The 23,986-nt window shown below is 54.3% G+C and overlaps 1 protein-coding gene across 2 annotated transcripts; it reads right to left on the bottom strand.

The window, feature by feature from the left end:
• TMEM8B (transmembrane protein 8B) lies at positions 1-22,570 on the bottom strand. 2 transcript variants are annotated; one of them, XM_081929674.1, is made up of 13 exons: positions 22,475-22,570; positions 17,694-17,883; positions 14,205-14,412; positions 13,061-13,194; positions 11,778-12,049; positions 10,397-10,749; positions 8,295-8,391; positions 7,998-8,121; positions 6,898-7,040; positions 5,478-5,656; positions 2,779-2,925; positions 1,233-1,349; positions 3-470 (listed from the first exon to the last, which is right to left on the bottom strand). In XM_081929674.1, the coding sequence occupies exons 1-13, from the start codon at positions 22,548-22,550 to the stop codon at positions 126-128; spliced, it is 2,385 nt and encodes a 794-aa protein (XP_081785800.1). In that variant the 5' UTR covers positions 22,551-22,570; the 3' UTR covers positions 3-125. The 2 variants fall into 2 exon arrangements, with proteins under 2 accessions (XP_081785801.1, XP_081785800.1); XM_081929675.1 differs by lacking the exons at positions 14,205-14,412; positions 22,475-22,570 and having other exon boundaries at positions 1-470; positions 17,694-17,784.
• Between the last annotated feature and the right edge of the window lie 1,416 nt (positions 22,571-23,986).

Below are 23,986 nucleotides of genomic sequence, written 5' to 3' on the forward strand. Positions count from 1 at the left end.
GGGCGCAAGCGTCCCGGCAGGTGGGCGTGTCTCTGGCCATGGGGCCCCAGGAGAGGGACGCTTGCCCGCCTGCCTGCAGCCCCCACCTGCCCGCCTGCGCCCCTCCCCAGGCAGAACGGCCCCCATCAGCTGGTGCAGACGCTGGTGACGGAGGCCCCCGCCCCGGGGTCCACCAGGCCCAGCTCCTCCTGCTCGTTGATGCACAGCTGGTAGCCGCAGCCTTTCCGGCGAGGGAGGGGGCCGGCCAGGCCGGGGGACTCGGGTTTGGCCTGGGGGGGCAGCAGGAAGCCCACGCTGCCGGCGATGAGCATGTGCCAGATGCTGTGGATGTAGAAGTAGTTCTCCTCCGTCTCCACAAAGGCGTAGAGCAGCACCGCTGAGGCCGCGATCAGCGCTCCGGGCAGCAGGTAGAAGGTCCAGCGCTGCCACGTGGGAGGGTAGCAGTGCCTCCGGCGGATACTACGTGCCGTCTAAGGAGGAAGGAGAGGGGCGTCAGGACCAGTTCTCTAGGTCCCATACAAATAAGTTCTTTATTCATGGAAACAAAGGAGAGACGGACAGGATTTCAGGGGCCATAACCCCAGATATGTAAGCCAGCCAGAAATCTTTGCCACGAAACAAAGGAAATGCCGTGAAAATCCCTGAAACAAGAAGTAATCGACTATAGAGTTAAACTAAATAACAAAAATCAAGAAGTTTAAGGAAAAAATTAACCTAAAATTGAACAAAGACTTAACGAGATGCCGGCTACAAAACTCGTTTCACTGAACTAATCAGTTTCCTCAGAAGGAAATAAAGAAATCATAAACCTTAAATGATTTTAAACAAACTCAAGAGCAGGACTGAAACGCTTCCCTGAGTTTACAAAAATACCTCAATGACAAGTTTTAGACATAGCCCTATTTAAAGAAAGCCAAGCAGTAGTAATAAGGAGTTGGGGACTCGGCTGTGAAAACTCTAGTATTGCCTTTACAAAAAGGTTTTAAAAAACTTACAAAGGAAGACGAGATAAGCTGTTTTAGATTTTAAACAAACCTGAAAAACAGGGCTGAAATGCTCCTGACTACTGCTATAGTTGATTACTTCTCGTTTCAGGGATTTTCATGGCATTTCATTTGTTTTGTGTAATTTCTTGGTTCCGTGACTGTCTCCCACTAGAAAGCTTTGCCAAGCGGCCCTGCCTGCCCCCAGCCCTTCTGGCAAGAGGGCGAGCCAGCCGTGTCCCTACTCACCCAGGCGACGGCCATGATCCCTAAGGCAAAGAGGCTAGGGCCCAGGAGGTTCCAGAGCCCGTGTCGATCCAGCTGCAAGGCCATGGAGAGCAGCATGGCGCCCAGAAGGTACAGCACCTGCCCAGGGGAGAAAGTGGGGGGCTGTGTGAGTGGGGCGGAGGAACCCTTTGGTGTGGATGCTGAAGATGCTCAGGCAGTGAAAGGGTTAAAACCATGTTGAGGGGGGGGGGAGCCGAGACGTCTTCCAAAGATGGGGGGAGGAATGTCCTGAGCTGGATTCTTCCTCTGTGCCTGAGAAGTTGCTTTTTGCTCTGTCCAATTACAGAGGTGCCTTGGTTCTCAAATACTGAAAACCCGGAAGTAAGTGTTCCAGTTTCCTAACATTTTTTGGAAGCCAGGCGTCCGATGTGGCTGTCGGTTATTGTTTCCAGGGCGCCTGCACCAATCAGAAGCTGCTCCTTGGTTTTCAAACATTTCAGAAGTCAAACAGACTTCCGGAACATATTAAGTTTGGCACTTTCGTTTTTGCTATTTATTTTGCAGTTTTGTTTTTGAGTCTTTTTCGGCTAATTTGTTTTTGTGACTGTGTGGAACCCAGTTCAGCTACTGACTGATGGATTGTGTGACTGCAGAAATTGATAAAAGCCCCCCATCCAAACAATGACTATCATCAGTACAGGTAAGGGGGGGGGGAGTACTGTATTTTTCTATGTATAAGACGCCCCCCTGTAAGATGCCCTGGCTGCCTCCTCTCCTCTCCTGGTGAGGCTTGTAGGATGTGAAACACAAGAGCAGCTGCATGTGACTAGGGTTGGGCATGGCCTCACCTGTGCAGGTAACAACAAAAGCACAGGTCAGGGCAGCCATCTCTCTCTCTGTGACTACATGCGTCAAAGAAGCAACATCTGCTTAGCCAAAGATGCTCTCTTGGCCTCCAGCCCAGAGAGGACAAAGGGACTGTCTTCTTATGAGATAGTTTCCAGGTGTATGTTACTTTTCTAAGCTAAGTCTGCCTTCTGGGATCCGATTGTGAACAGAATGTTGTGTGAGTAAACCTTTTTATACTTTTATAGAAGACTGTGTCGTGTCTTATCTTTTATGAGGAAATAGGGGGAAAATACCAGAACAGTTATTATAGAGGCTTTAGCGAGCCTGAGCAAACACATCCGCTGTGAGTTTAAAAAGGGGAATGTTACTCTGCTAAATTGTGTTACTTGTTAACACAAGTTGGAAAGACTATAATCAGGCAATATATCCTCTCCTGCATCCCTGAACATTCGCACAAGACTGCCCCCCTTCTTCCAAGGAAGCCCCCCCCCCAGCCACATAAGTGGCCCCACTGGTCCTGCCACAAACACCAGTGACTCACTGTGGGCATCCCGCATGGCACTGGCCTCACAAGGAAGCTCTTCCCCATCCTTCTTGCCAAGCTTGTTGCAGATCATAGAATTGTAGAGTTGAAGGGGGACCCTCAAGAGTCATCTAGTCCAACCCCCATAATGCCGGAATCACAGCTAGTGACTCCCCACACCTTTGGCCACCTCACCTGCTTAATGACCATCTGGAGGCGGGCCATGGCAATGACGGTGACCCAGACGGACATGAGGGACCCCAAGAAGTCGCAGAACTGCAGCACGTCGTAGTCCATGATGCAGAAGACCACGATGCCCGGCTGGTCACAGGCGTGGTAGAACTGGAGGGACAGAAGAGGGAAGGGGCACCGGAAGCTGACATTTGTCACGCAAAAGCTCTGCGGGACTTTCAGGTGGCACACGGCGTCTTTGCTGTTCTCACTGCCTGCGATGCTCTGATGGGGTCTGCGCTGGCGCTGACTGAGCAGGAGGAGCAGAGGCGGGGGGGGGGGTTGGGCAGTGTGGGAAGCGCAAGGGAAATGCCAGCTCCCCATGTGAGAGTGAGGAAAGTGTCTGGGAAGCGGCTGAACACAAAAGCAAGCTGCAAGGGCCCACCAAATGTCCAGCCACTTTTGATTGATGGGGTCTGTGTGGAGAGGGTAACAACGTTCAGATTTTTGGGTATTGAATTACAAGAGGATCTGTCCTGGAGTGTCAACACAAGGGGGCTTGTGAAGAAGGCACAGCAGAGACTGTACTTTTTAAGAATCCTAAGGAAAAACCATCTTCCACAGAAACTGCTGCTTGCCTTCTATCACTGTGCCATTGAGAGCGTGCTCACTTATGGCTTATGTGTGTGGTACGGAAGCTGTACTACCCAGGACAGGATGGCGTTGTGCAGAGTTGTTAAGGCAGCAGAGAGCATTGTTGGCTGCCCACTCTCCACTTTAGAGCAGATTTATGTCACAAGGTGCCATAGGAAGGCACTGGACATAGTAAAAGATCCATTTTATCCTGGTCACTGTCTCTTTGAGCTCCTGCCGTCGGGACGGAGATACAGGACGATGATGACAAGAACAAGCCGTCTCAAGAACAGCTTCTTCTCCAGAGCGATCTCGGCCCTGAATGGGAAACCTGGACTTTGAAAGTCATCTAATCTTCCTTGCTGTATTATATTATATTGTTTTAATTAGTGTTTTTATAGTTGTTCGGATTTTGAGTGGAGTGCCCTATCTGGGTGGATGGAGCAGCCAAGTAATTTCGTTGTCCCTGAGAGGGGGCAATGACAATAAAGATATTATTATTATTATTATTATTATTATTATTATTATTATTATTATTATTATTAAAAAGGCAGGAATGCTCTTCTCTCGTTGCTTTGAAAATGAGGCTGCAGAGCTTAAATGCGTCCCAGGGACAGGGACAGAACTAGCTGTTGGTGAGGTTGGCAGTGCCAAGGCTGCAGGCCCAGGGAGGCACAGCACTCCTGCATTGCATTAGCAACAGAGGCAGCAGGCCCTGGCATTGCACTGCTCAGCTCAGGTGCCAGGGAACTCGCCCCGCTGAAGCGGGAGGGCTATGGAGCCGTGAAGGTTGTTAAGACCAGGAAAGGGGGGCACTTAAACAACTCCCCAAAAAACCCAAGTCCCCACCACAGCCTCTAACTAAGGCCAGGACAATGACCATTGACACAGGCACCAGACATACACAACAGAAAATCAGTTCATAAAATGGTAGCAATAAGCAGAAACCATGTATTGACAATCCAATATAGAATCAAATAATCACCAAAATTCAACGGCTTGACCTTTCCTTGGTTCCAAGGGCAAATGACTCCTCTGGAAGAGGGGAATCCAGGGCTCCTCTGCCTCCATAATCCCTTAAGCATAAGGTCACATCCTCCTTCCCCCTCCACAAGGTGGGAACTTAGCCTAGGAGGCAGGAGGCAGGAGGCGAGGCGATCAAGACAGAAACCCATCAGGATGGTGGATTGCATCCTGATACTTCCAAAGGAGACAGGCAGGCAGGAAAACCTTGCAGCCAGGGGGATGTGTAAAGACTTTTATTGTTCTTTAGGAAAGAGGGTAGTTAAAAGGTGTTGGGAACTGGAGTTATTGACAGGGTGGGGGATGGGCTCATGTTTTTACATGCCTAACATCCTACTCTGTGACATATTTGTGATGTATTGATGATGCTGTTGAAGAATGTATTATGGGAAATGGGGAGAGGTCTTAAAAGTTCACGCAACGCCCTGCTCAGGGCTCTTACTCCATGTGTGTGTGAACCTGCTGCAACAAATAAAGATCCGGTCTACTGACTGCTGTTTGCTTCTTTACTTGGCAGGAGATTCCTTCTTTTGCTGACCAAGAGAGACCCGTGGGGAGCTGCACCCCAACAAGCTGGGCAGTGGAGCAAACCTGCAGCCAGACTTTTCCCTTCACAAGGTGCACAGGAGCTGAGCTGCGCTTTGCCCCCAGTGTAACTGCTGCGGTTTTGCTTCATTTTAACTTGGCTGCAGACTCCTTTTGGAACCTGACTGATTTCTGGACCTGCAGGACTAGACCCTGGCGACGTTGGGAAACCCCTTTTGCAGGGGTACCCCAAGTTTTATTACTCTTTGACGCATTGGGGCTCAGTGTCGTGCAGTCAGTGGCCTGGGGGACTAGGCTGGTCCCCTCAATGTTCCCAGTAAACTAGAGTATTAAGGCCTAGCGCCTCCTTTCCAAAACCCAGGAATCTTCTGCTCGGCTTTCGGGCAGGAGGTGCAAACCTACCTGTCGCCTCTGGGCCTACCTGTTCCCCTACGACCAGTTTCACTGCATGCCGCTGTTGGGGCTCCTGGCAAGACCTCTTGGGCCTGGACTGCCCATCCCTCCTGCCTCCTGCCACTCACCGTGGAGAAGAACATGGTGAAGATGTAGACAGCAGCCTCCAGGATGTAGTTGCTCCGGACAGCGATCACCACCGGAGGCACAAACATGAGGTTGCTGAGGCAGAGAAGGAGGGTGGAGAGGAGCTGGAAGCCGTAGGAGAAGGCGGCTGTGTTGTCGGTGCAGCCCCAGCCGCTCCAGCCTGAGAGAGAGAGAGAGAGAGAGAGAGAGAGAGAGAGAGAGAGAGAGAGAGAGAGAGAGAGAGAGAGAGAGAGAGAGAGAAGAGGAGTCAGGGCTGGCAGCCACAGGGGGGACCCAGAACAAGAGATGCTGCCATTAGGGATTGTTCTTAGGAAAATAATGTAAATAAGGTATACTATTCATTTCATCAAATCGTAGATTTCAACGGAAGTAACTCATAAAGTTCAACAAACGAACAAAGCAGAAGACCCAGTGGATCAGATCATTCTCTAGTCAGTTCATGCATAAGGTCCATCTGTGCAATAGTGTCTGGGCTTCATCAGTGGGTAAAGCTCATATGTGATATTACAGGACTGCGAAACATAGGCCAATATTCCGGAAATCCTTCTCTTAGACTCTGTGAAAGGATTCTGTAACAACCTTTTATGTGGATTGTTAGGAACTTATGAACAGACAGGTGGAATAGACACTATTACACAGATGGACCTTATGCATGAACTGACTAGAGAATGATCTGATCCACTGGGCCTTCTGCTTTGTTCGTTTGTTTACATTATGAGTTACTTCCGTTGAAATTTACAATCTGATGAAATGAATAAAGGTAAAGGTAAAGGGATCCCTGACCATTAGGTCCAGTCGTGACCGGCTCTGGGGTTGTGGCGCTCATCTCGCTTTATTGGCCGAGGGAGCTGGCGTACAGCTTCCGGGTCATGTGGCCAGCATGACTAAGCCGCTTCTGGCGAACCAGAGCAGCGCACGGTTTACCTTCCTGCCAGAGTGGTACCTATTTATCTACTTGCACTTTGACGTGCTTTCGAACTGCTAGGTTGGCAGGAGCAGGGACCGAGCAACGGGAGCTCACCCCGTCGCGGGGATTCGAACCGCCGACCTTCTGATTGGCAAGTCCTAGGCTCTGTGGTTCAACCCACTGCGCCCCCCCCCCCGTGTCCCTGATGAAATGAATAGTATACTTTATTTACCTAAGAACACAGCTGGTTATGTCTTGTGTGTTTATTGAGTGTGCTTTACATGACTATAGGTTTGTTTGTTGTTGTTTTGCCCCTAGGGATTGAGCCTGGGACCTCCCACTGAGCTGTGGCCCCTTCTCCTCCTCCCGGGTTCTGGGGACCGGGCAGAGCAGGGCAGCTTGCTCTGAGAGGATGGTGGCATCGCTCTGTCTCCCTGGGGTTGCAGGTGGTCCAGGCTCCCCGCTCTGCAACCCAGACTCCCGGAGCAACTCACCCGCTTTGCACTCGCAGGCCGCGTACAGGTAGTTGTTGGTGCGCAGGAGCTTGCACTGGCCGTAGGGGCCGCAGTCGTTAATGCAGGGGGACAGGTAAGTGCGCAGGTAGACCTCGGCCGTCACGTTGCCACAGGGCTCCAGCCTGGCAGGGGGAGAAAGAAGGCGGCTGAGGACGGGGCAAGGGATCCGGGGGCACTGCCTGTGGGGTGCCTGTGGGAAGGGGCCTGACAGGGAGGGAGGCAGTGTGGTGTAGGGGTTAGAGTGCTGGGTTAGGACCTGAGAGAACAGGGTTCAAATCCCCACTGGGTGCCTTTGGAGCCTGGCGCTGCCTCTCTGCCTAAGCTACCTCACCAGCTTGTTGTGTGAGGATGTAATGATGAGTGGGAGGGGCACTTTCAGGGGGTTGGACTTGATGACCCTCTGGGTCCCTCCCAGCTCTACAATTTTATACGCTCTTTGAGGCCCCTGGAGAAAAAAAGATGAAATGTTTTGTAATGTGAAATTATGATGTTGATGTATAAATGAGAATGTGATTTCTTAAGGTGATTATAGATAAAGAAGTGATTATGGGAATGCAAAAGATATGTTATAGGCTACAGGGGTGTCAGAAAGAGAAGGAGAAGGAAGTCCAAGCTCACTTTGAGCAAATAAGATGCTGTGAATTAAAATGTAATATGGGAAAATTCAATAAAAATTATGTTTTAAAAAAAGAGATGGACTATAAATGCAACAAACAAGCAAATGGAAGAAAGCCTTTGCAGAAGAACGGGGGGGGGGGGCAAAAGAACCCTCCCCCTTTCTCTGGGCCCCTCCACCCCGCCCCCTAGACAAGGGTCAGGTCTTATTCGTCTTGCAGGTGTCGACCCCAAGCCCAGTGGGGTGCAGTGGGGCAAGTCTGCTTGTGATGACAGCAAATGCACACCCGGATCCCACTGGGTTGGGGGCAGAAGTGGCTTCAGAAGTGGCATTAAGCCCCCCCCCCATGTGTGTCCCTGGGAGGAACCCGCCCCCCCCCCGTTCCAGCCAGCCCCTGCTGGAAAAGAAGGAGCCTTGGGGGGAGGGCAGGGGGGGTCATTGTCCCTCCTGCTGGCAGCCTCACCCACGGTCGGCGGCACAGAGCATGCGCAGACTCAGGTACCAGCTCCCAGTCTGGGGGTACGGGATCCGCAAGCGGGTCAGGGGGGCCGTGGCGTTGATGGACAGTAGGTACCCTGCCAGCAGCTCTGCCAAGGGAGAGGAAAGCAGCAGGTGAGCCCCAAGGGTGGCCCAGAACGTCACCCGCTGGCCACCCACCCACCTTCCCCGCCTGGCAGGGGCTGCTCCCCTTCACTCTGCAGGGAGGGCAGCCCTGGCAAGCCACGGGGCTGAGGGGAGGTTAACCTGGCCTGAGCCTTACCTGTCTCACAGGTGACTGAGGAGTTCTCTTCGGACGCCAACGGGACCTCGTGATTCAGGCAGGCAAAAACGGTGGCGTTCTCCCCTCGCAGAGAGGACTGTGGAAAGAGACGGCAGCCTCTGGTCTTACTGAGTTGTCAAATGCGCCATTGGGCTACTAGCCACCTGGGCTAGTAGATGTTATAAGAAAAACTACTCCTTTTCCCTTATGGGTACCCAAGAGCCCGTACAGAGTCTTTATTAACTGTTGTAAGAGGGTCCCCCACTCCCCCCATGCAGGGAGGGAGGAGAGGAACCCAGAACATTGATGTGCAAGCTCTTATATAGACTTTTGAGATTGCCCACCCTGTAGCTCAAGACCACCCCCCAAAACACCATTCATACATCACAGAAAAAGGTGGTCTCCAGCAGAAATTGGAGAGTGTTGCTTCTCTCCTGTCTGCCAGGATACCTGAGAAGGCCTTATCAATTTCCTTTTCTGGGTAGCCTGGGCATTCCTTAGAGATGGTAAATCCTTAGTTCCTGAATCTCTTACACATATTGAGAGTGTGCTCCGCTTCACAGATATTTGCCGGACTGTATTTACAGGGACACAGGTGGCGCTGTGGGTTAAAGCCTCAGCGCCTAGGACTTGCTGATCGAAAGGTCGGCGGTTCGAATCCCTGCGGCGGGGTGCGCTCCCGCTGCTCGGTCCCAGCGCCTGCCAACCTAGCAGTCCGAAAGCACCTCCGGGTGCAAGTAGATAAATAGGGACCGCTTACCAGCGGGAAGGTAAACGGCGTTTCCGTGTGCGGCTCTGGCTCGCCAGAGCAGCGATGTCACACTGGCCATGTGACCCGGAAGTGTCTCCGGACAGCGCTGGCCCCTGGCCTCTTAAGTGAGATGGGCGCACAACCCCAGAGTCTGTCAAGACTGGCCCGTATGGGCAGGGGTACCTTTACCTTTACCTTTATTTACAGGGAGGTGTAAGCAGCCCCCACAGTCCAAAGACCATTGGAAAGCTTTCCCCTTTTCCTTCCTCCTTGCAGAGAAATATTTGAGGTCCATTTGGGAGAGTCAAAATGGCTTCAGGATTGTTCTCCTTTACTATTTCAGACGCGTGGTATATATACTTATGTACGAGTTTGCCTCGTACATTAATGAACATTAAATTTATATATATAAGACCTTAGAATTCCTATAACAAAGCCACCAAGAGCCCTCCCCTCCGCCATGGATTTGTCTCATATATATATATATATATATATATATATATATATATATATATATGAAATGTTCATAACTCCATATATAAACCACACATCTGAAGCAGCACAGGAAAACAGCCCTGAAACCATTTTGACTCCCAAACTGACGAAATGATTTCTCTGCAAGGTCAAAGTGGGAAACCTCCCCATTGTCTTTTCCTTCACAAATCCTGTCTTAAGGGCACATTAAGATATGAATAGGGTGTGAGCCTGTGACCTGGCTCAGGAACTAAGTATTTATCATTACTAAGTAGTTATCATTACAAAAGACTGGCCAGGCTCCCCAGGGTATCCAATCAAGTAATCATTAACAGGTAACTTGCCAGACAGGAGATAAACAATGCACTCAAATTTCTGTTGTAGACCGCCCTTTCCATGATGTAGGTATGATGTTTCTGGGGGTGGTCTTGGACTCCAAGGCGGGCAATTTAAAATGTCTATATAAGGGTGGGCACATCTGGGTTCTGGGTCCTCCTCCTTCTCCTGAGTGTGAAGGGGGCACCCTGTTGCAACAGTTCAATAAAGATCAGGCTTACGAGCTGCTTTGCTTCTCCATATTCTCTGGTTGGCCTCTGTTATTTTCTCCAAGTCATGGAGAAACTACAAAGGACTCTGTAAGGGCTCTTGTGTTTCCCATAAGGGAATAAGGGCAGATTTTTGTTTATTACAAAGCCATTGGGGTTGGGGCCATGGCAGGGAGCGAATTCAATGTTCAGCCTCAGCACCCCACCCTCCTGCTGGGGCCCCACAGGCCTGAGCTCCCCGCTCCCCATTAGCCGCTTCCTTGCCAGCGCTTCCCTTGCCCCTGCCCACTCTGAGGTCCCACAATCCGAGCCCCCCCCCCCCGGAGACTCACCACATTCAGCCTGAGCTCCAGGTTGAGGGCTCCTCCGCTGTCCAGGATGGGCAGGAGGTTGATGGCAAAGATGGCCGGCCGGTCGGGGGGCACCGAGACGTTGGGGCCAAAGAAGATGTAGAAGTGGACGGAGAAGGTGTCCAGCTCGTTGCGCAGGGTGGGGCGGATGGGCCGGCAGCACTCGCCAGGCGCTGGCCCTGGGCTGGGCACCGGGCGCTGGGTGCTGTTGAGCACAGAGGGGGGCAGGACCTCCGCCAGGGGCAGCCCCCCCATGGAGCCAAAGGAGTGGGGCATGTTCAGGCTGGAGCCCGGCAGCTGGAAGAGGGCACGAACCAGGCCAGTCCGAGAGCAGTCTGGGGGGGGGGAGGAGCAGAAGAGGGGCAGGTCAGGGGACAGGTCTGGCAGGGCCCCCTCACCCCCACTAGGTCTGTCTGTCTGTCCCCTCCCCTGGCTCCCAGACCTCCCAGGCTCTGAACCCACGCTGGACAAGGGCCCCGAAACCCCCCCATAGCCTTGCACCGCTTGGAGATTGTGGTGATGTGTAATGGTATTATTTCAATGTAATAATAATATTATAATAATTTAAAAATTATACCCGCCCATCTGCAGTCAAACCAGCAATCCATGTTTTGCTAGACAGGTGAATAATAGGAGCTGAAGCTCAGGGAGTTTTCCTGTAAGTTTGCAAGAGGAACTGCGTGTGAGAGACTCCCACTGTGCCCTGACAGGCACAGAGCTGTAGATATTCTCCTTACCTGCCAGGTCTCCTCCTCGTCTCTTCACCACCAAGCCAGAAATGTGAGGACATCTGCTAAGTCTGAGTTCCAATTCAAGCCAGACTTAAGGATGCCTTGTACCATTGTAAGCCTGTCTGAGCAAAGCTGCCATATCTGAGTATTCTGATTACAGGTAGGTAGCTGTGTTGGTTTGCCATAGTCGAAACAAAATAAAATAATTAAAATAAAATAAAAAAATTCTTTCCAGTAGCACCTTAGAGACCAACGAAGTTAGTTATTGGCATGAAGAAGTGTGCATGCACACGATAGCTCATGCCAATAACTAACTTCGTTGGTCTCTAAGGTGCTACTGGAAGGAATTATTATTATTATTATTATTATTATTATTATTATTATTATTATTATTATATTTTGTTTTGAGTATTCTGAGTAAATGTTATTTGCACCCTCCAGGGCGGCCCTCCTCCTCACCCACCCTGGATTCTTCCTTAGCTGAGGATTGAAGGAGCCTCTCTGTACCTTGCCTTGTTCCTCATCCACTTGCAGATTCCCAGGAGGCCTTTGTAGACCCCCCCCTGCCAGCTCTGCCCCTCCTGCCCCAGTTCCTCCCACCCCACAGCCACCCAGCCCAGCCCCTCGCTCACCCTTCAGCTGCACCACCAGCTGGAAGTTGACGTTGGTGGCCACTCCCAGGTACTTCTCCACCAGGATGTAGTACCAGTTCTGCCAGAAGGGGAGGTCCAGGGCCAGGCGGCAGGTGGGGCGCCCCCGGCAGTCCACGGCGGTGGAGTTGTGCAGGGGGGGCGCCTTGCCGCGCACTTTTAGCCACAGCGGGCAGCCCTCCCCGCTCTGGTTGGCACCGTGGCAGTTCCTGAGCTGCACCAGCACCCGGGATGTGTAGCTTGGGATGAAGACCCTGGAGAAGGCAGGAGGAGGAGGAGGTTGGTTGGTCCAAGGATCTAAAGGGCTCCCACCCTGCCCACCAGCCCTGCCTCTCCCTTCAGAGAGAAGCAAAGCGCCTTTGAGCCCCAGGACTCATTCCTGGGGGGGGAGGGGGCTCTGAGCCAGGAGGAGCTCATCCCAGGCTGCCTGCAGGGGGCCAGCCCTACCAGGAGGCCATGTGAGGTGGCTGCCTCAGGTGACGGATGCAGAGGGGCAAGAACAGACTGCTGGGTGTGCACCATGGGCTGGTTACGCCAGCCTTCGGTGCAGGAAGCTGCTGGCCCACTCCCAGGGAGGAAGGCAGAGTCAAGGGTCAGTCTGGCCAGAATGGGGGGGGGCATTTCTCCATTGCCATGTGTCTGGCACTGGCCCCCTCCTGCTGGGCAAGGAAAAGGGGGTTTGGGGAAGAACTAGGGGGCAAGTCAGGAGACCCTCGGCTTTTCTTTAGGGATGCAGTTCCAGTCCTTGAGACTGCAAAGTGTTGAGTGTGGGGGGGCAGGATTACGGGGGGGGGCACCTCAGGACCCTGCACCACCCCTTCCTGTTTGCCATGTGGACTTCCAAGGAATGCAAGGTTGAATCCAGCAGGAAGGCTGGGACCTGCATTAATTGATTATGAGAATCAAGCAAGTCTTCCTGTAGGTGTCCCACAGCATGATTAATTATGCAAATGAGGTCACTCTTCATGCAGATGCACCTCTAGCATTATTCATTATGAAAATGGGGTCACTCTTTGTCTATATGCCCCTCTAGCATTATTAATTATGCAAATTAAGTCACTCTTCCCATAGGTGTCCCTCTGGCATTATTAACTATGCAAAGGAGCTTATTCTTCCCATAGGTGCCCCTTTAGCGTGATTAATTATGCAAATCAAGTCGCTCTTCCCCTGGGGACCCTGCTAGCATTTTCCCTCCTCCTCCTCCTCCCTACAAGCAGGGGCAGGGCATCTGGGGGGGGGCGGCACTGTCTTCTTTGCGCACTCACTTGTACAGCAGGGAGCGGTTGTGGGGGGAGAGGACGTGCTCTGTCACATAGCCGGGGTACAGCACCCCAATCCCCACCAGGCGCTGGACGATGAGCTGGGGCTGGAAGAGGTACTGGCAGTCCTCAGCGAGGCCCTGTTGGCGGGGGGGGGCACACGGTTAGAAGGGGGACCCCCAGCACCCTCAGTCGGGCGAGTGGCCCAGATTCACCACCAGAACTTTCAGGAGGACTCCCCCCCACCCCCCAGGTGCCAGGATGGCATCAAGCTGGCAGCCAGGCGCCCCACCCCCAGCAAGCTATTGGTTGCCCAATCACAGCAGCACAGCATTCCCCCCCCCGCCACCTGCTCCCTGGTGATCAGCTGTGATTCCACTGGACTGCACCAATTGCCCCTCTCCCTAAACCTCCAGCGCTAATTATTTTATTTATTTATACATACATACATACATACATACATACATAGCCCCGCCCATCTGACTAGGTTTTCCCAGCCACTCTGGGCTGCGTCCAGCAAAATATTAAAATACAATACAATATAGAAATACAATAAGTGGGTAGGTGGAGGCCCTGTGCCTAAGACGTTGGGTGCTTGGTTGTAGGGGGCTGGCTTGGAGCTGGGGCTGCAGGCAAGGAGCAGCCAAAGAGGGGGCTGGCGGTTGTGAGTGGGGCTGGGCTGCTGGCATTCATCCCGAAGAGTCGAGTCACGATGAGCTGCCTTGCAGTGGGCCAGATTCCCTTGGGAGCTCATGGGCGCTCCTTCCTTGGAGGTTTTCAAGCCGAGGTTGGACGGCCGTCTGTCAGGGATGCTTTAGTTGAGATGCCTGCATCCAGGGGGGTTGGACTAGATGACCCCTCGGTGTCCCTTCCAGCTCTATGAGACTACCTGTCCTCACAGCCCAGGGCTTTTCACCTTGACTGCTTGCCCACATCTCACTGCTCTCCCCTACCCCAGCCCTAGTCAAGAGACTCCCTTAACCGAAGGAAAAGCCTTAATAACATCTATTTAACAAATAAGAATAAAGGAGTCAACCTCGCCTAGGGCCGGCCCACCCATGAGGCAAGGTGAGGCAGCCACCTAGGTCAGGAAATTCCGTGGTCCCTTCCCATCACCAGGCCTCAGACCTTCCCCGAGCGGCTTCCCCACCTTGACGGAGATCTTGCCCTGCTCTTTGGGCAGGTGGGCAGCCAGGAACCAGTCCCCAGGCAGGGGGCTGGTGATGTTGAAGACGCCCGTGGTCCGGTTGGGCAGGGTCCAGGTGAGCGTGAGGGCAAAGGAGCCTGGCACAGCCGTATCCCGGGGGAAGTGGGTGCTCAGAGGGTTGATGACGGGGGGCGCCCCAGAGCGGAAGTACCTGCCAAGGAAAGAAGGGGAAGGTGAGCAGCAGAGCCAGTGGGGGTGGGTGGGGGTGGGGGGGGGGTCTCTTTATTGATTTATTCCATCCTGTGCCTGGGCCAGCAAGCTACAAAATAGCAACACATTCAAAGCTCAAATAAGGGGTGATTGAGTCACAGACTTCTAGAATTGTAGAGTGGGAAGGGACCCTGAGGATCATCTAGTCCAACCCCCTGCAGGGCAGGAAGATGCAGCTGTCCCATACGGGGAATCGAACCTGCAACCTTGGCGTTCCTAAACCTCTCTTTTGAGTTGGGGAAATCTACCCCCAGTGTAGCCCAAGCAGATTCCTGTCCAGCCTCTCTCTTTGGGGGGGGGGGCTCCCAGGACAGAGTCTCCAAGCCGGCCATGGCCCCCTTGACAGCCCTCCCTATGGCCAATCTAGTCTGAGGCAAGTACAGCCCATTTTCCCCTCCTCCTTTCCTTCCCAGAAACAGAGGCTGGCCTGCTTGCCATCCCATCAACACCTCCAGCCAAGCTTCAGGCCATCAGGGCTGCTGGGGGCAAAGAGAGTGTTTGGGTGCATTGGGAGTGTTGGGGTGCATTCATGCCCCCCCATGCCTGGAATAGTCTGGGAAATATTGTGGAAGCTCACTCCCCTCTCTGTCCCATCTCCTTCAACACTGGGGGGCTGCAGAACCTCTGCTGCAGGTTTGCCTGACAGGCGATGCCAAAAGTGTGACAGGGGGGCCACCCTGTGATTCCACCCCCCCATTGCCATGCATCAATCTCCCTTGCCCCCCCAGCCTGGCCTGGCTTCCCCCACCGTGAGCCCCTGTGGGAGGGAGGAGTGGGACCCTCCTGCCAGAGAGGGGTTCTGGTTTCTTCTCCCCCAGGCTTGCTGGGGACTTGGCAGGAAGTGATTTTCCATCCTCTTTCCCCATTTTCTCCTGCGGGGAAGCAGATGGCGACGGGAGGGGTAGGGGAGAGCTCTGGTTGCCTTGGAGAAGCAACCATCGCGTCTTCCTTCCCCTTATTCTTTCGAAATTTCATTTCAGTGCTGGGTTATTAATATTGATCTTCAGCGTCGTGGTCTGTGTGTTTGTGTGTGTGTTTGTGTGTTTGTGCTCACGTCTCTGTGTGTGCGGCTTAGAAGGGAAGGAGCAGGAAGATGACTCATGCGGAAGATGGTTCCCTATCTGGAAATCTCAGGAAACATTCCAGGCAACAGATGGTCCACTTGGCCAATGCCTCTTCCACCCTCTGAGGCTGGCCAGAGATGCCCGCCAGAGCCACCTCTTTGGGGGAAGCCATGACCACCGAAGAGGCCCAAGGGTGTTTCAGGTCTACGGGGTGGTGCCCAGGTCCTTCCCCTGCCTTCTGCTGCACAGACCTGGTGAGACAACTGGGACTTCTCTTCAACAGAAATCTCCTTGCCATAGCTATCCATAATATCCGTAGATTCTGGTATATAGGACGACTTGTTAACCCCGGAAAAGAGGTTAAAAAGTCAGGGGTCATCTTATAAACTGGGTATGGCTACAGTGGGTGGCACGCTCCACTCCATGCTGGGAGGAAGCTGCCTGGTGAAGCTGCCCAGCGATGCTAAGCCGGCTTCACAGGGCGACTTCCTCCCGACGCAGAGCCCACCACCCACTGCTGCTGCCCAGCGAAGCTGCCGAAGCGTATAAAATGACCCCCCAAATTGGCAGCTGCCAATTTGGGTGGTTGTCTAATACGCCCAGTCGCCTAATATGCCGGAATCTACAGCACCATATTTTTCTCTCCATTAGACGCACTTTCTCCCTCCTAAAAAGTAATGGAAAATGTGTGTGCCTCTTATGGAGCGAATGCAGGTGAGAGGCTCTGCTCAGTGCTCCCTTTAAAGAGCCGTGTGGAGCGTGTGTGCGGCTCTTGCTGGATTTTCCCCAAGGAGGCCAGCCCATCAGTCCCTTCTCCCTCCTCGGGGAAAAGCCCACAAGAGCCACACACACACTCCACACAGCTCTTCAAAGGGAGCACTGAGCAGAGCCTGTGTGTGGCTCTTGCTGGATTTTCCCTGAGGTGGGAAAGAGGACAGACGGGCTGCCCTTCGTCCCTTTCCCACCTCTTGGGGGAAAGCCAGCAAGAGCCGCACACAGGCTCAGCTCCGCTCTTTAAAGGGAGTGCTGAGCAAATTCAGAATATTTTTTTCTTGTTTTCCAACTCTAAAAACTAGGTATGTCTCATGGTCGGGTGCGTCTTACAGAGCGAAAAATACGGTAGATCACTGCAATGCATTATACAAAGGGCTGCTTTTGAAGTCTTCCCAGAAACTTCCATTAGCCCAGAATCCTCACTGGGCAGCTTGAAGGCTTCCCACTGGCTCCAGGTCCTTCCCACTGGCTCCAGGTCCTTCTTCAGGCTCAATCCCCTTTCAGTCCATAGCTTGGCCTGGGGGCCCCTCAAGGATTCTGTCCCTATTTGTGCATTGAGAGCCTCATTAGATACGTTTTTCCAGGTGCCTCCACCATCAGAGATGAGGGCAGCCTTCCCCAGGCAGATGCCCCCACCAGGTGTCATCCGCTGCGTTTGACATGCCTTTGCCATTTCAAAGTTTGATGTGCGTCTCTTAAATATTGTAAACTGCTTTGGGACCCGAGGTGAAAGGCTGCTTTGATTTTATGTTTCAATAAAATGAAATGAGCAATAATTTGGACTACACAGAGAAGAGTTTGGACTTGATATCCCACTTTATCACTACCCGAAGGAGTCTCAAAGCGGCTCACATTCTCCTTTCCCTTCCTCCCCCACAACAAACACTCTGTGAGGTGAGTGGGGCTGAGAGACTTCAAAGAAGTGGGACTGGCCCAAGGTCACCCAGCAGCTGCAGGTGGAGGAGCAGGGAAGTGAACCCGGTTCCCCAGATTACGAGTCTCCCGCTCTTAACCACTACACCACGCTGGTTCTCACTACACCACAGAGTACAAGGTTCCCTTGCTAGGAGGGGGAGGGTCTGCCCCATTCTGAGCATACCCCAAGAGATCAAGAAGCACTTGGCTCTCCATCTGACCTCAGGAGGGACGGCGTTGCAGGACAGGCCTGGCTAGCAGATGCATAGACACCACAGGAGGATGCAAAAGGAAGAGGCGACACCCAGCTCTTTCTCCTGGAAGCAGCCGGGACCCTGTCCCAAACCCAGCACTGCCCACTCTGGGGAAGCTGTGGGCACGGGGGGGGGGGGCGGCGGCAGGAGTCTGTGCAGCCAGGAGGCTGAGGTCCCTCCCTCCCTCCTTGTGCCGCCTGGTTCCCCTGACTCACACAGTGATGCTTCGGTCTGGGCACTGGTCCCCAAAGGTGCCCCCCTGCTCTTTGAAGGTGATGAGGTTCCAGACGGCCACCACCGTGTCCTCTGGGATGCGGAAATGGAAAAGCTCGATGCTGGTGAAGGAGCGGAAGGGGTTCAGCTTGCGGGGGGTCCGGGTGAAATAATCGGTGACGAAGAGGCCGCCTGAGAGAGAGGAGAGGAGAGAAGTGGCAACACTGGACCTCCTCAGAGTAGCCCTTCCTTCCCCCACCCTCTCCACCAGTCTGCACAGAGCACTCAAAATCCCATGTTTGCTAGGTGAGCAAAGGATCAAGACACATGGAGTTTCCTGCACAGGCCCAGGCACTCTGTGAGGTCACTTCCTCTGCTTGTCCAGGTGGGAAGGGAAACCACAGGAATATCACTTTCTGCCACCTGAGGAACAGCTTTTTTCTTTCTTGTCATGCAGCCACAGGGAGAGGATACAGGGCCTGGGCACAGACACCATCTTTGATCTAAACCAGGCATAGGCAAATTCCAGCCTTCCAGATGTTTGGGACCACAATTCCCATCATCCCTAGCTAACAGGACCAGTGGTCAGGGATGATGGGAATTGCAGTCCCAAACATCTGGAGGGCCGGAGTTTGCCGATGCCTGATAAGCCATATATTTTGTCATCTAGAAATCTGTTTTGCCTGACTTATTTCACTGTTATTTTCAGCTTGATTCACAACTGCAACTTTATGTGATTCAGCAATATTTTTATATTCTTACATTGCAGACTTCTGCATTGTTATTTTGTTCAGAGGGATAATTGTAGAAAGTGACATAGCTTTGTCCCACGTTTCCATGTTAGCGCTGCAAAGGGTGGTATATTTTTAACTCTGTTAAACCAGACTCTAATCTTGCTCAAGTGAGTAAGCAGAAGGATAATTAATAAATAATATATTCTATTATACTTTCCAAATCCATCCCAACAATTCTCCCCTTTATGTTGCAATGCCCTGTCCACGTGGCCAGCCCCTCTCCAGACATCTCTCACAGGGGCAGTCAGTGAGTGAGCCCCACATGTTAGCTTTTCCAGCCCTGCCAGGAATTAGGCCCATTGATCCAGCCTCTGCCCTACGCCCCTGTCTAGGTCAACCCCAAATGGCAGACCAAAGCTAGAAATGAGAATCTCTCTCACCCCCAACCCAGGAGAGGATCAATGCACAAACCTTGTCCTTCCCAGCTGCTGCCCCTCCCACCACACCCCTTCTGCACCTGTGTGAGACGCAGCCATGAGCATGCTGGAGGGGGGGGTGCCAACGCCTCACTCCCCACCCAAATCTGTTCTCTTCCTTGGCAGATTAACAGATCTCCTTCCAGCTGAGAGAGAGAGGAGACTTTGAGGTCCTCCTAGGGGTTGGCCAGGCTGGTTCCCACCAAGGGTCCAGGTCCAGGGGAGGGCGCAAAAACTGCACCTCTGGCTCCTCTGGCGAGGGTGCAAGGCAGCGTAGGTGCACCTCTGCATTTAGGGCGCGGCATTGACATAAGACTCAAACACTGTTTAGCGTAGGGAGACTTTCCTTCAGCCGTCCTCAGAGCGGAGAGCCTTCCGTCAAGCTCCTGCCCTGGCCAGCCACAAACAGCCTCCACAGATCACCTGTTGCCTGGCACTCCCTGCTCCGTCACCGTAGGAGCAGCCCAGATTCACTCATTTCCAGCAGGAGGAGGAACAAGCAAGAAATCGCAAGGCCATCCTGTGCAGAGCAGCGAGATTTCTCTCCTACTCTGCAGAGGATGGAAAAAACATGCTCCAGCTTCAGAAGTGAGAGATGGCAGCAGCTGACCGAGAGAGGAGCCCCTGCCATGGCTGGTGTGTGGGAAGAGAGGAGCAGCATGGCTCTGGAGCGGCTGCCTTTGTTGCGCAGAAGACGGATGGGCACCTGCTCTGCTTCTCTCTGCAAGTGGGCAGCAAGGAAGGGGGAGGCCAAGACTGGCAGCTTTGCCTGTGAGGCATTAGCAGCCCCAAGGAGCCCCTCAGAAGGAATACAGAGCCTGCTGCCTCTGACCAGCTGGTCCAGCATCCTCTTCTCACAGGGGCCAACCGGGTGTCTGAAGGAAAGCAGCCAGCAGGAGCACAAGAGCAACTCTCCCCTCTTGCAGTTGCAGGCACACGCGCTAAACCCTGTCTGTGGCGCCCACCCCTTTACCCCAGATGATGGACCAGAGACCAGAGTAGGGGTTCAAATTGGCCACAACTTGATTGAGCTTCAGAAGTGGGAAACGTGGCACAGGCCTTGGCAGGAAACCCTGGCTGAGGATATACAGGCAGATGAGGTCCAGTGAGAGGGGACTGCAAAGCGCAAACTTACGCAGCATGCCCTTCCACTGTCCTCGTCCCGGGAGTTTGACCTACATGCCGCCGCTCAAGCAAGTGGGTGGCACCTGCCCAGGTGAGCTTTCTTGTGCATGCATACTTCTTCAGATGCACATGAAAGCTCATACCAATAACAAACTTACATGGTCTCTAAGGTGCTACTGGAAGGAATTTTTTTATTTTGTTTCGACTACGGCAGACCAACACAGCTACCTACCTGTAACTAGAACTTTGGAAGGCACCACACTGAGCCGCATGAAGAGAAAAGAACTGTGCAAGTTTTGGTCCAAGACAGCAGGAGGCTTGAGGCTGGGCATGGCTGCCTCAGTTCAATGGCCAAGGGGTGTGCCAATTCCTAGCAGCCGCTTCCTCAGGTAGGGCTGGGCAAACCCTAGAGAGTCACTGCCAGGCAGTGCCAACAGCACTGAGCTAGCTAGACCGAGGGCCTGGCTTGGCAGCTTCCTAGCCACCCCCTCCCTTCTCTGTGAAGCACCATGTACCTCGGTGACTTTATATAACAAAGAAGCGAGCCTGGAGCCCCTTTGCAATGGCATTGCATCTGACTCTAGCGGCCTCTCCTGAGACCATCTGCTGCCTTTAGGATACCCAGATTTGGGGAAAGGAGATCACAGGATGGCTTCTGAACTACCTCACAGCCACGATGCTGGCCATCCCTTTCTCCCCCCGGCATTTGCTGGGCAAAGGCACACTTCACCTTCTAGCTGAGAGCGAGCGAGAGAGCGGCGACGTGCGCATTCCAAGTCTCCAGAGAAGACAAAGAGGAGATGCCTTAATGAGGGCGATCCCCTCCCAGCCTGCAGGCGAGCGGCCTTAATGGGAAATCCCAGCAGGAGCTGCCCAGACTCCGGAGCCTCCCGGGGCCCAAGGAGCGGAAGCCCCCCCCCCCCGCCCAGGCACGTCCTTGGCGAGGCGTGTTGGGAAGCGCATGCATGTAAACAGAGGAGGAGGCTCCAGCTGGATGCCCACTGCCCGGGGAGCGCGGTGCTTCCCTCCGAACAAAGCCCGCGCCTCGCGCAGGGCCCAGGCTGTAAATCAGGCTAAGTGCCGTCAGCCTCCGCCATAAAAGACTTTTTTGTAAGTTCAAGGGAGCACATATAATATTCTGCCAGCCATTTCCCTCTCCATGAAAATGATCTCATTATTCTTGCTGAAAGCCATCAATTACCAGGTAATTAAATGTCCTGGGATGTTAGTGACAGTATCACTAAATCTACGCCCGGAGTTATGAAGCCCAGCAAGCTACGGACGCCGCCGGCTCCAGAGAACGATCGGCGGGCAAGACCCAGGCAGGAGGGTGTCCATTAAAAATGGCAAATGTGCTCTCCCCCCCCCCCCCGCGCGCGCATGACCTCCTATTTAACGAGGGAGGGGAGTAAGACCGGGCGGGGAGAGTGGGAACTGGGCCAGCGAAAGCAGCGGAGGCGGCAGTTCCCCAGCTGGGAGCCAGGAGAGGAATAGGCAATGAGAGCGCCGGGGGAGAGCCCTCGTGGTTTATTTAACCAGCAACGTAATGACGGATAATTTATTCCCGTGATTGAATTTAGACGGAGAGGACAGGAAGGGGCCACCGAGGCTACAGACAAAGGGGACTCTGTGCGCGGGGGAGAGAGAAGCGGTGGTACTGAGAGGCGGCTCGGAGGAGGACAAGGCGCTTGCCTGTCAATCTCTTCCCGAAGCCCACCTGGTCCGTGTGACTCGCACATCAGGCCAAAGGGAAGCTTAAGCCCCCTCCCTTCTTCCCGACCCGTGGAGGGTCTTTGCATCGCTCCCCTCACTGTAATGTCCTCAGGGCAGAGACCTGGCGCGCTCATCTGCCCACTTGTTTTACTCTGGAAAACAACATTATTATTCATTAAATTATTATTCATTAAAGATCACAGGGCGGTTTACAGCATAAAACGCGAACTGCTGGTAACCAGTATACAATTCAGAGGGAGGGGGGACACCTCCGAGGCTTCCCTGCACGATTATTTCAAAGCCCTTTGGGGTTGTTGTTTTTTAGGAGAGGGGCGTAAATCCTTAGCGGTCGGAAAGTGGCGAGCAACTCCCCAGAGAACTACCGGGTGGAGGGCAAACGGGGCCGGTCGGGCAGGCTGTGGCGACCCTCTCCCCGCCGGCCGGCCGGCCGGCCTCCCCTCCCCCAGCCAGCTGGAAGGCAGCTCCGGCTCCGGCTCCCGGCCGCCCCCTCCCTCCCTCCCTCCCTTTCAGCACCCGGGCGGGGGACAGCACCCCGGGCCTCCCAGCAGCGGCCTCTCTTTCAGCACCACGCGGCGCTCGGACAGCTCCCGGCCGCCGCGCCCGTTTCTCTTCCCGCGGGGGAGGCGGCGGCGCCGAGCTGGTCCCGAGCCTCCCCCGCTGCACGCGCGTTTGGGGGGGGCGCCCTCCCCCCCGGGCTCTCCCCTCCCCACTCACCGGCCGGGCGTCCCAAGCTGAGCCAGGCGAGCAGCTGGAGCAGCAGCTGGAGCCGCCCGAGAGCCGCGCGGCCCATGCTGCGCCCGGAGCCGAGCCGAGCCGAGCCGAGCCGCCGCCGCCTCCCCGCCCGCCTGGACGCTGGGCTGCCGCGCTCCAGCAACAGCAGCAGCAGCAGCAGCCATGACGTCAGGCTCAGCTGCCGCCCGGAGCCTCCGCGCGTCCCCCATTGGCCCAGCGCACGAGGCTGCCTGGGGAGGCCACGGCCCATTGGCCGCCGGAGCTGCCCGTCACTCGCCGCTCTGCAGCGCCGGCCGCCTCCGGACCAGAGACCGGCCAGATGCTGGAGGAGGAGGAGGAGGAGGAGGAGGGCGCCTGGCGGAGCTGCCCGGCTGGGGGAAGTTCGGGGGGGGGGCGTTCCGAGTGCCTTCATAGAGCAAGGGAGAGGCTCTGAGAGGGCCCTGGGGGTGAGCCGCCAAGCCCTCCTTCCCCCTGCCCCAGAGTCGGGGTCTGCTGGGCCCACCGGGGAGTCTGGGCTTCCCACCATCTTCCAGCTCCACGGAAGGAGCAGGAGGGCATTCCCTCCGTGGACTGGGTCGCTACCCCAAAACCAGAGTGTCCTGCCCAAGCAGAGGATGAACGTTGAAGGAGGGGGGAATGGTTGGCCCGGCCCCCGCAAAACAAGTTGACTGATTCCTCCCCGCCCCCCACGCGAGACAATTGCAGGGGAATCTGTGGAGCTTGACGCACAGACACCCCCTCCACGCACGTCAATTCCACGCTTTCGCTTCCCTGCTTCCAGCTCGGCATGAGGCACCTGAATTCCCAGACTCGCGGGGATGACTTAAGCAGCTGCACAGCCCCGTCTGGGTGTGACCCCCGAGGGAGCATTGCCTCACTTGGCCGGCTGAGACACCGGCAGCTGCAGAGACCTGGCAGGGAGGAGCGGGGTCCCGAGTCAGCCCAGTCCTTGGGGCCGAGAGGCAGAGGCAGGGCTGGTGTCGAGCACGCGACTGGCCACGGCAGGCGCGCGGAGTTCCTCCGCGCATGGTTTCTCCCTGCGCGCCCCCTCCACGCTCCCGAAAGAAACACGCACGCGAACAAAAGTAACTTGTGAAGCATCCTTTGGCCTGGGTACCATCCTGCTCAAGTAGCCGAAAAGGGTCTTCTTGAAGGTCTCTTGCTGAGCTGTGATAGTCGCTGTGTTTGGAAGGAAAGCCTGCAGGATCCATAGCCCATCTAGTCCAGCCTCCTGTTCTCCCATTGACCAGCCAGATGCCTGCGGGATCCAGAAGCAGGATCCGAGCACAAGGGCCCTCTGCCCTCCTCTGGGTTCCAGCCAGTGGCCTTCAGAAGCATTGCTGTCTCCGACTGCTGAGGCAGAACACAGCCCTTGTGGGAATAGTCCTCTTCTCCGTGAATTTATCTAATCCTCTTTGAAAGCTGTTCAGGTTGCTGGCTAGCATTGCTTTCTGTGGGAGGGAGTTCCACGTTTAACTATGTGCTGCATGGAAA

The sequence above is a fragment of the Podarcis melisellensis genome (genome assembly GCF_964234715.1).
Source record: "Podarcis melisellensis genome assembly, chromosome: 11".
NCBI classification, from domain to species: domain Eukaryota; kingdom Metazoa; phylum Chordata; class Lepidosauria; order Squamata; family Lacertidae; genus Podarcis; species Podarcis melisellensis.

Coding starts and splice junctions, on each gene's coding strand:
- TMEM8B (XM_081929674.1), bottom strand. CDS start 22,550: ATGGGCCGCGCGGCTCTCGGGCGGCTCCAGCTGCTGCTCCAGCTGCTC. Junction 14,413..17,693: donor CCAGACCGAAGCATCACTGT/GTGAGTCAGGGG, acceptor TTTCCTTGGCAG/GTACTTCCGCTCTGGGGCGC. Junction 10,750..11,777: donor GCTGGTGGTGCAGCTGAAGG/GTGAGCGAGGGG, acceptor CCCCCCCCCCAG/ACTGCTCTCGGACTGGCCTG.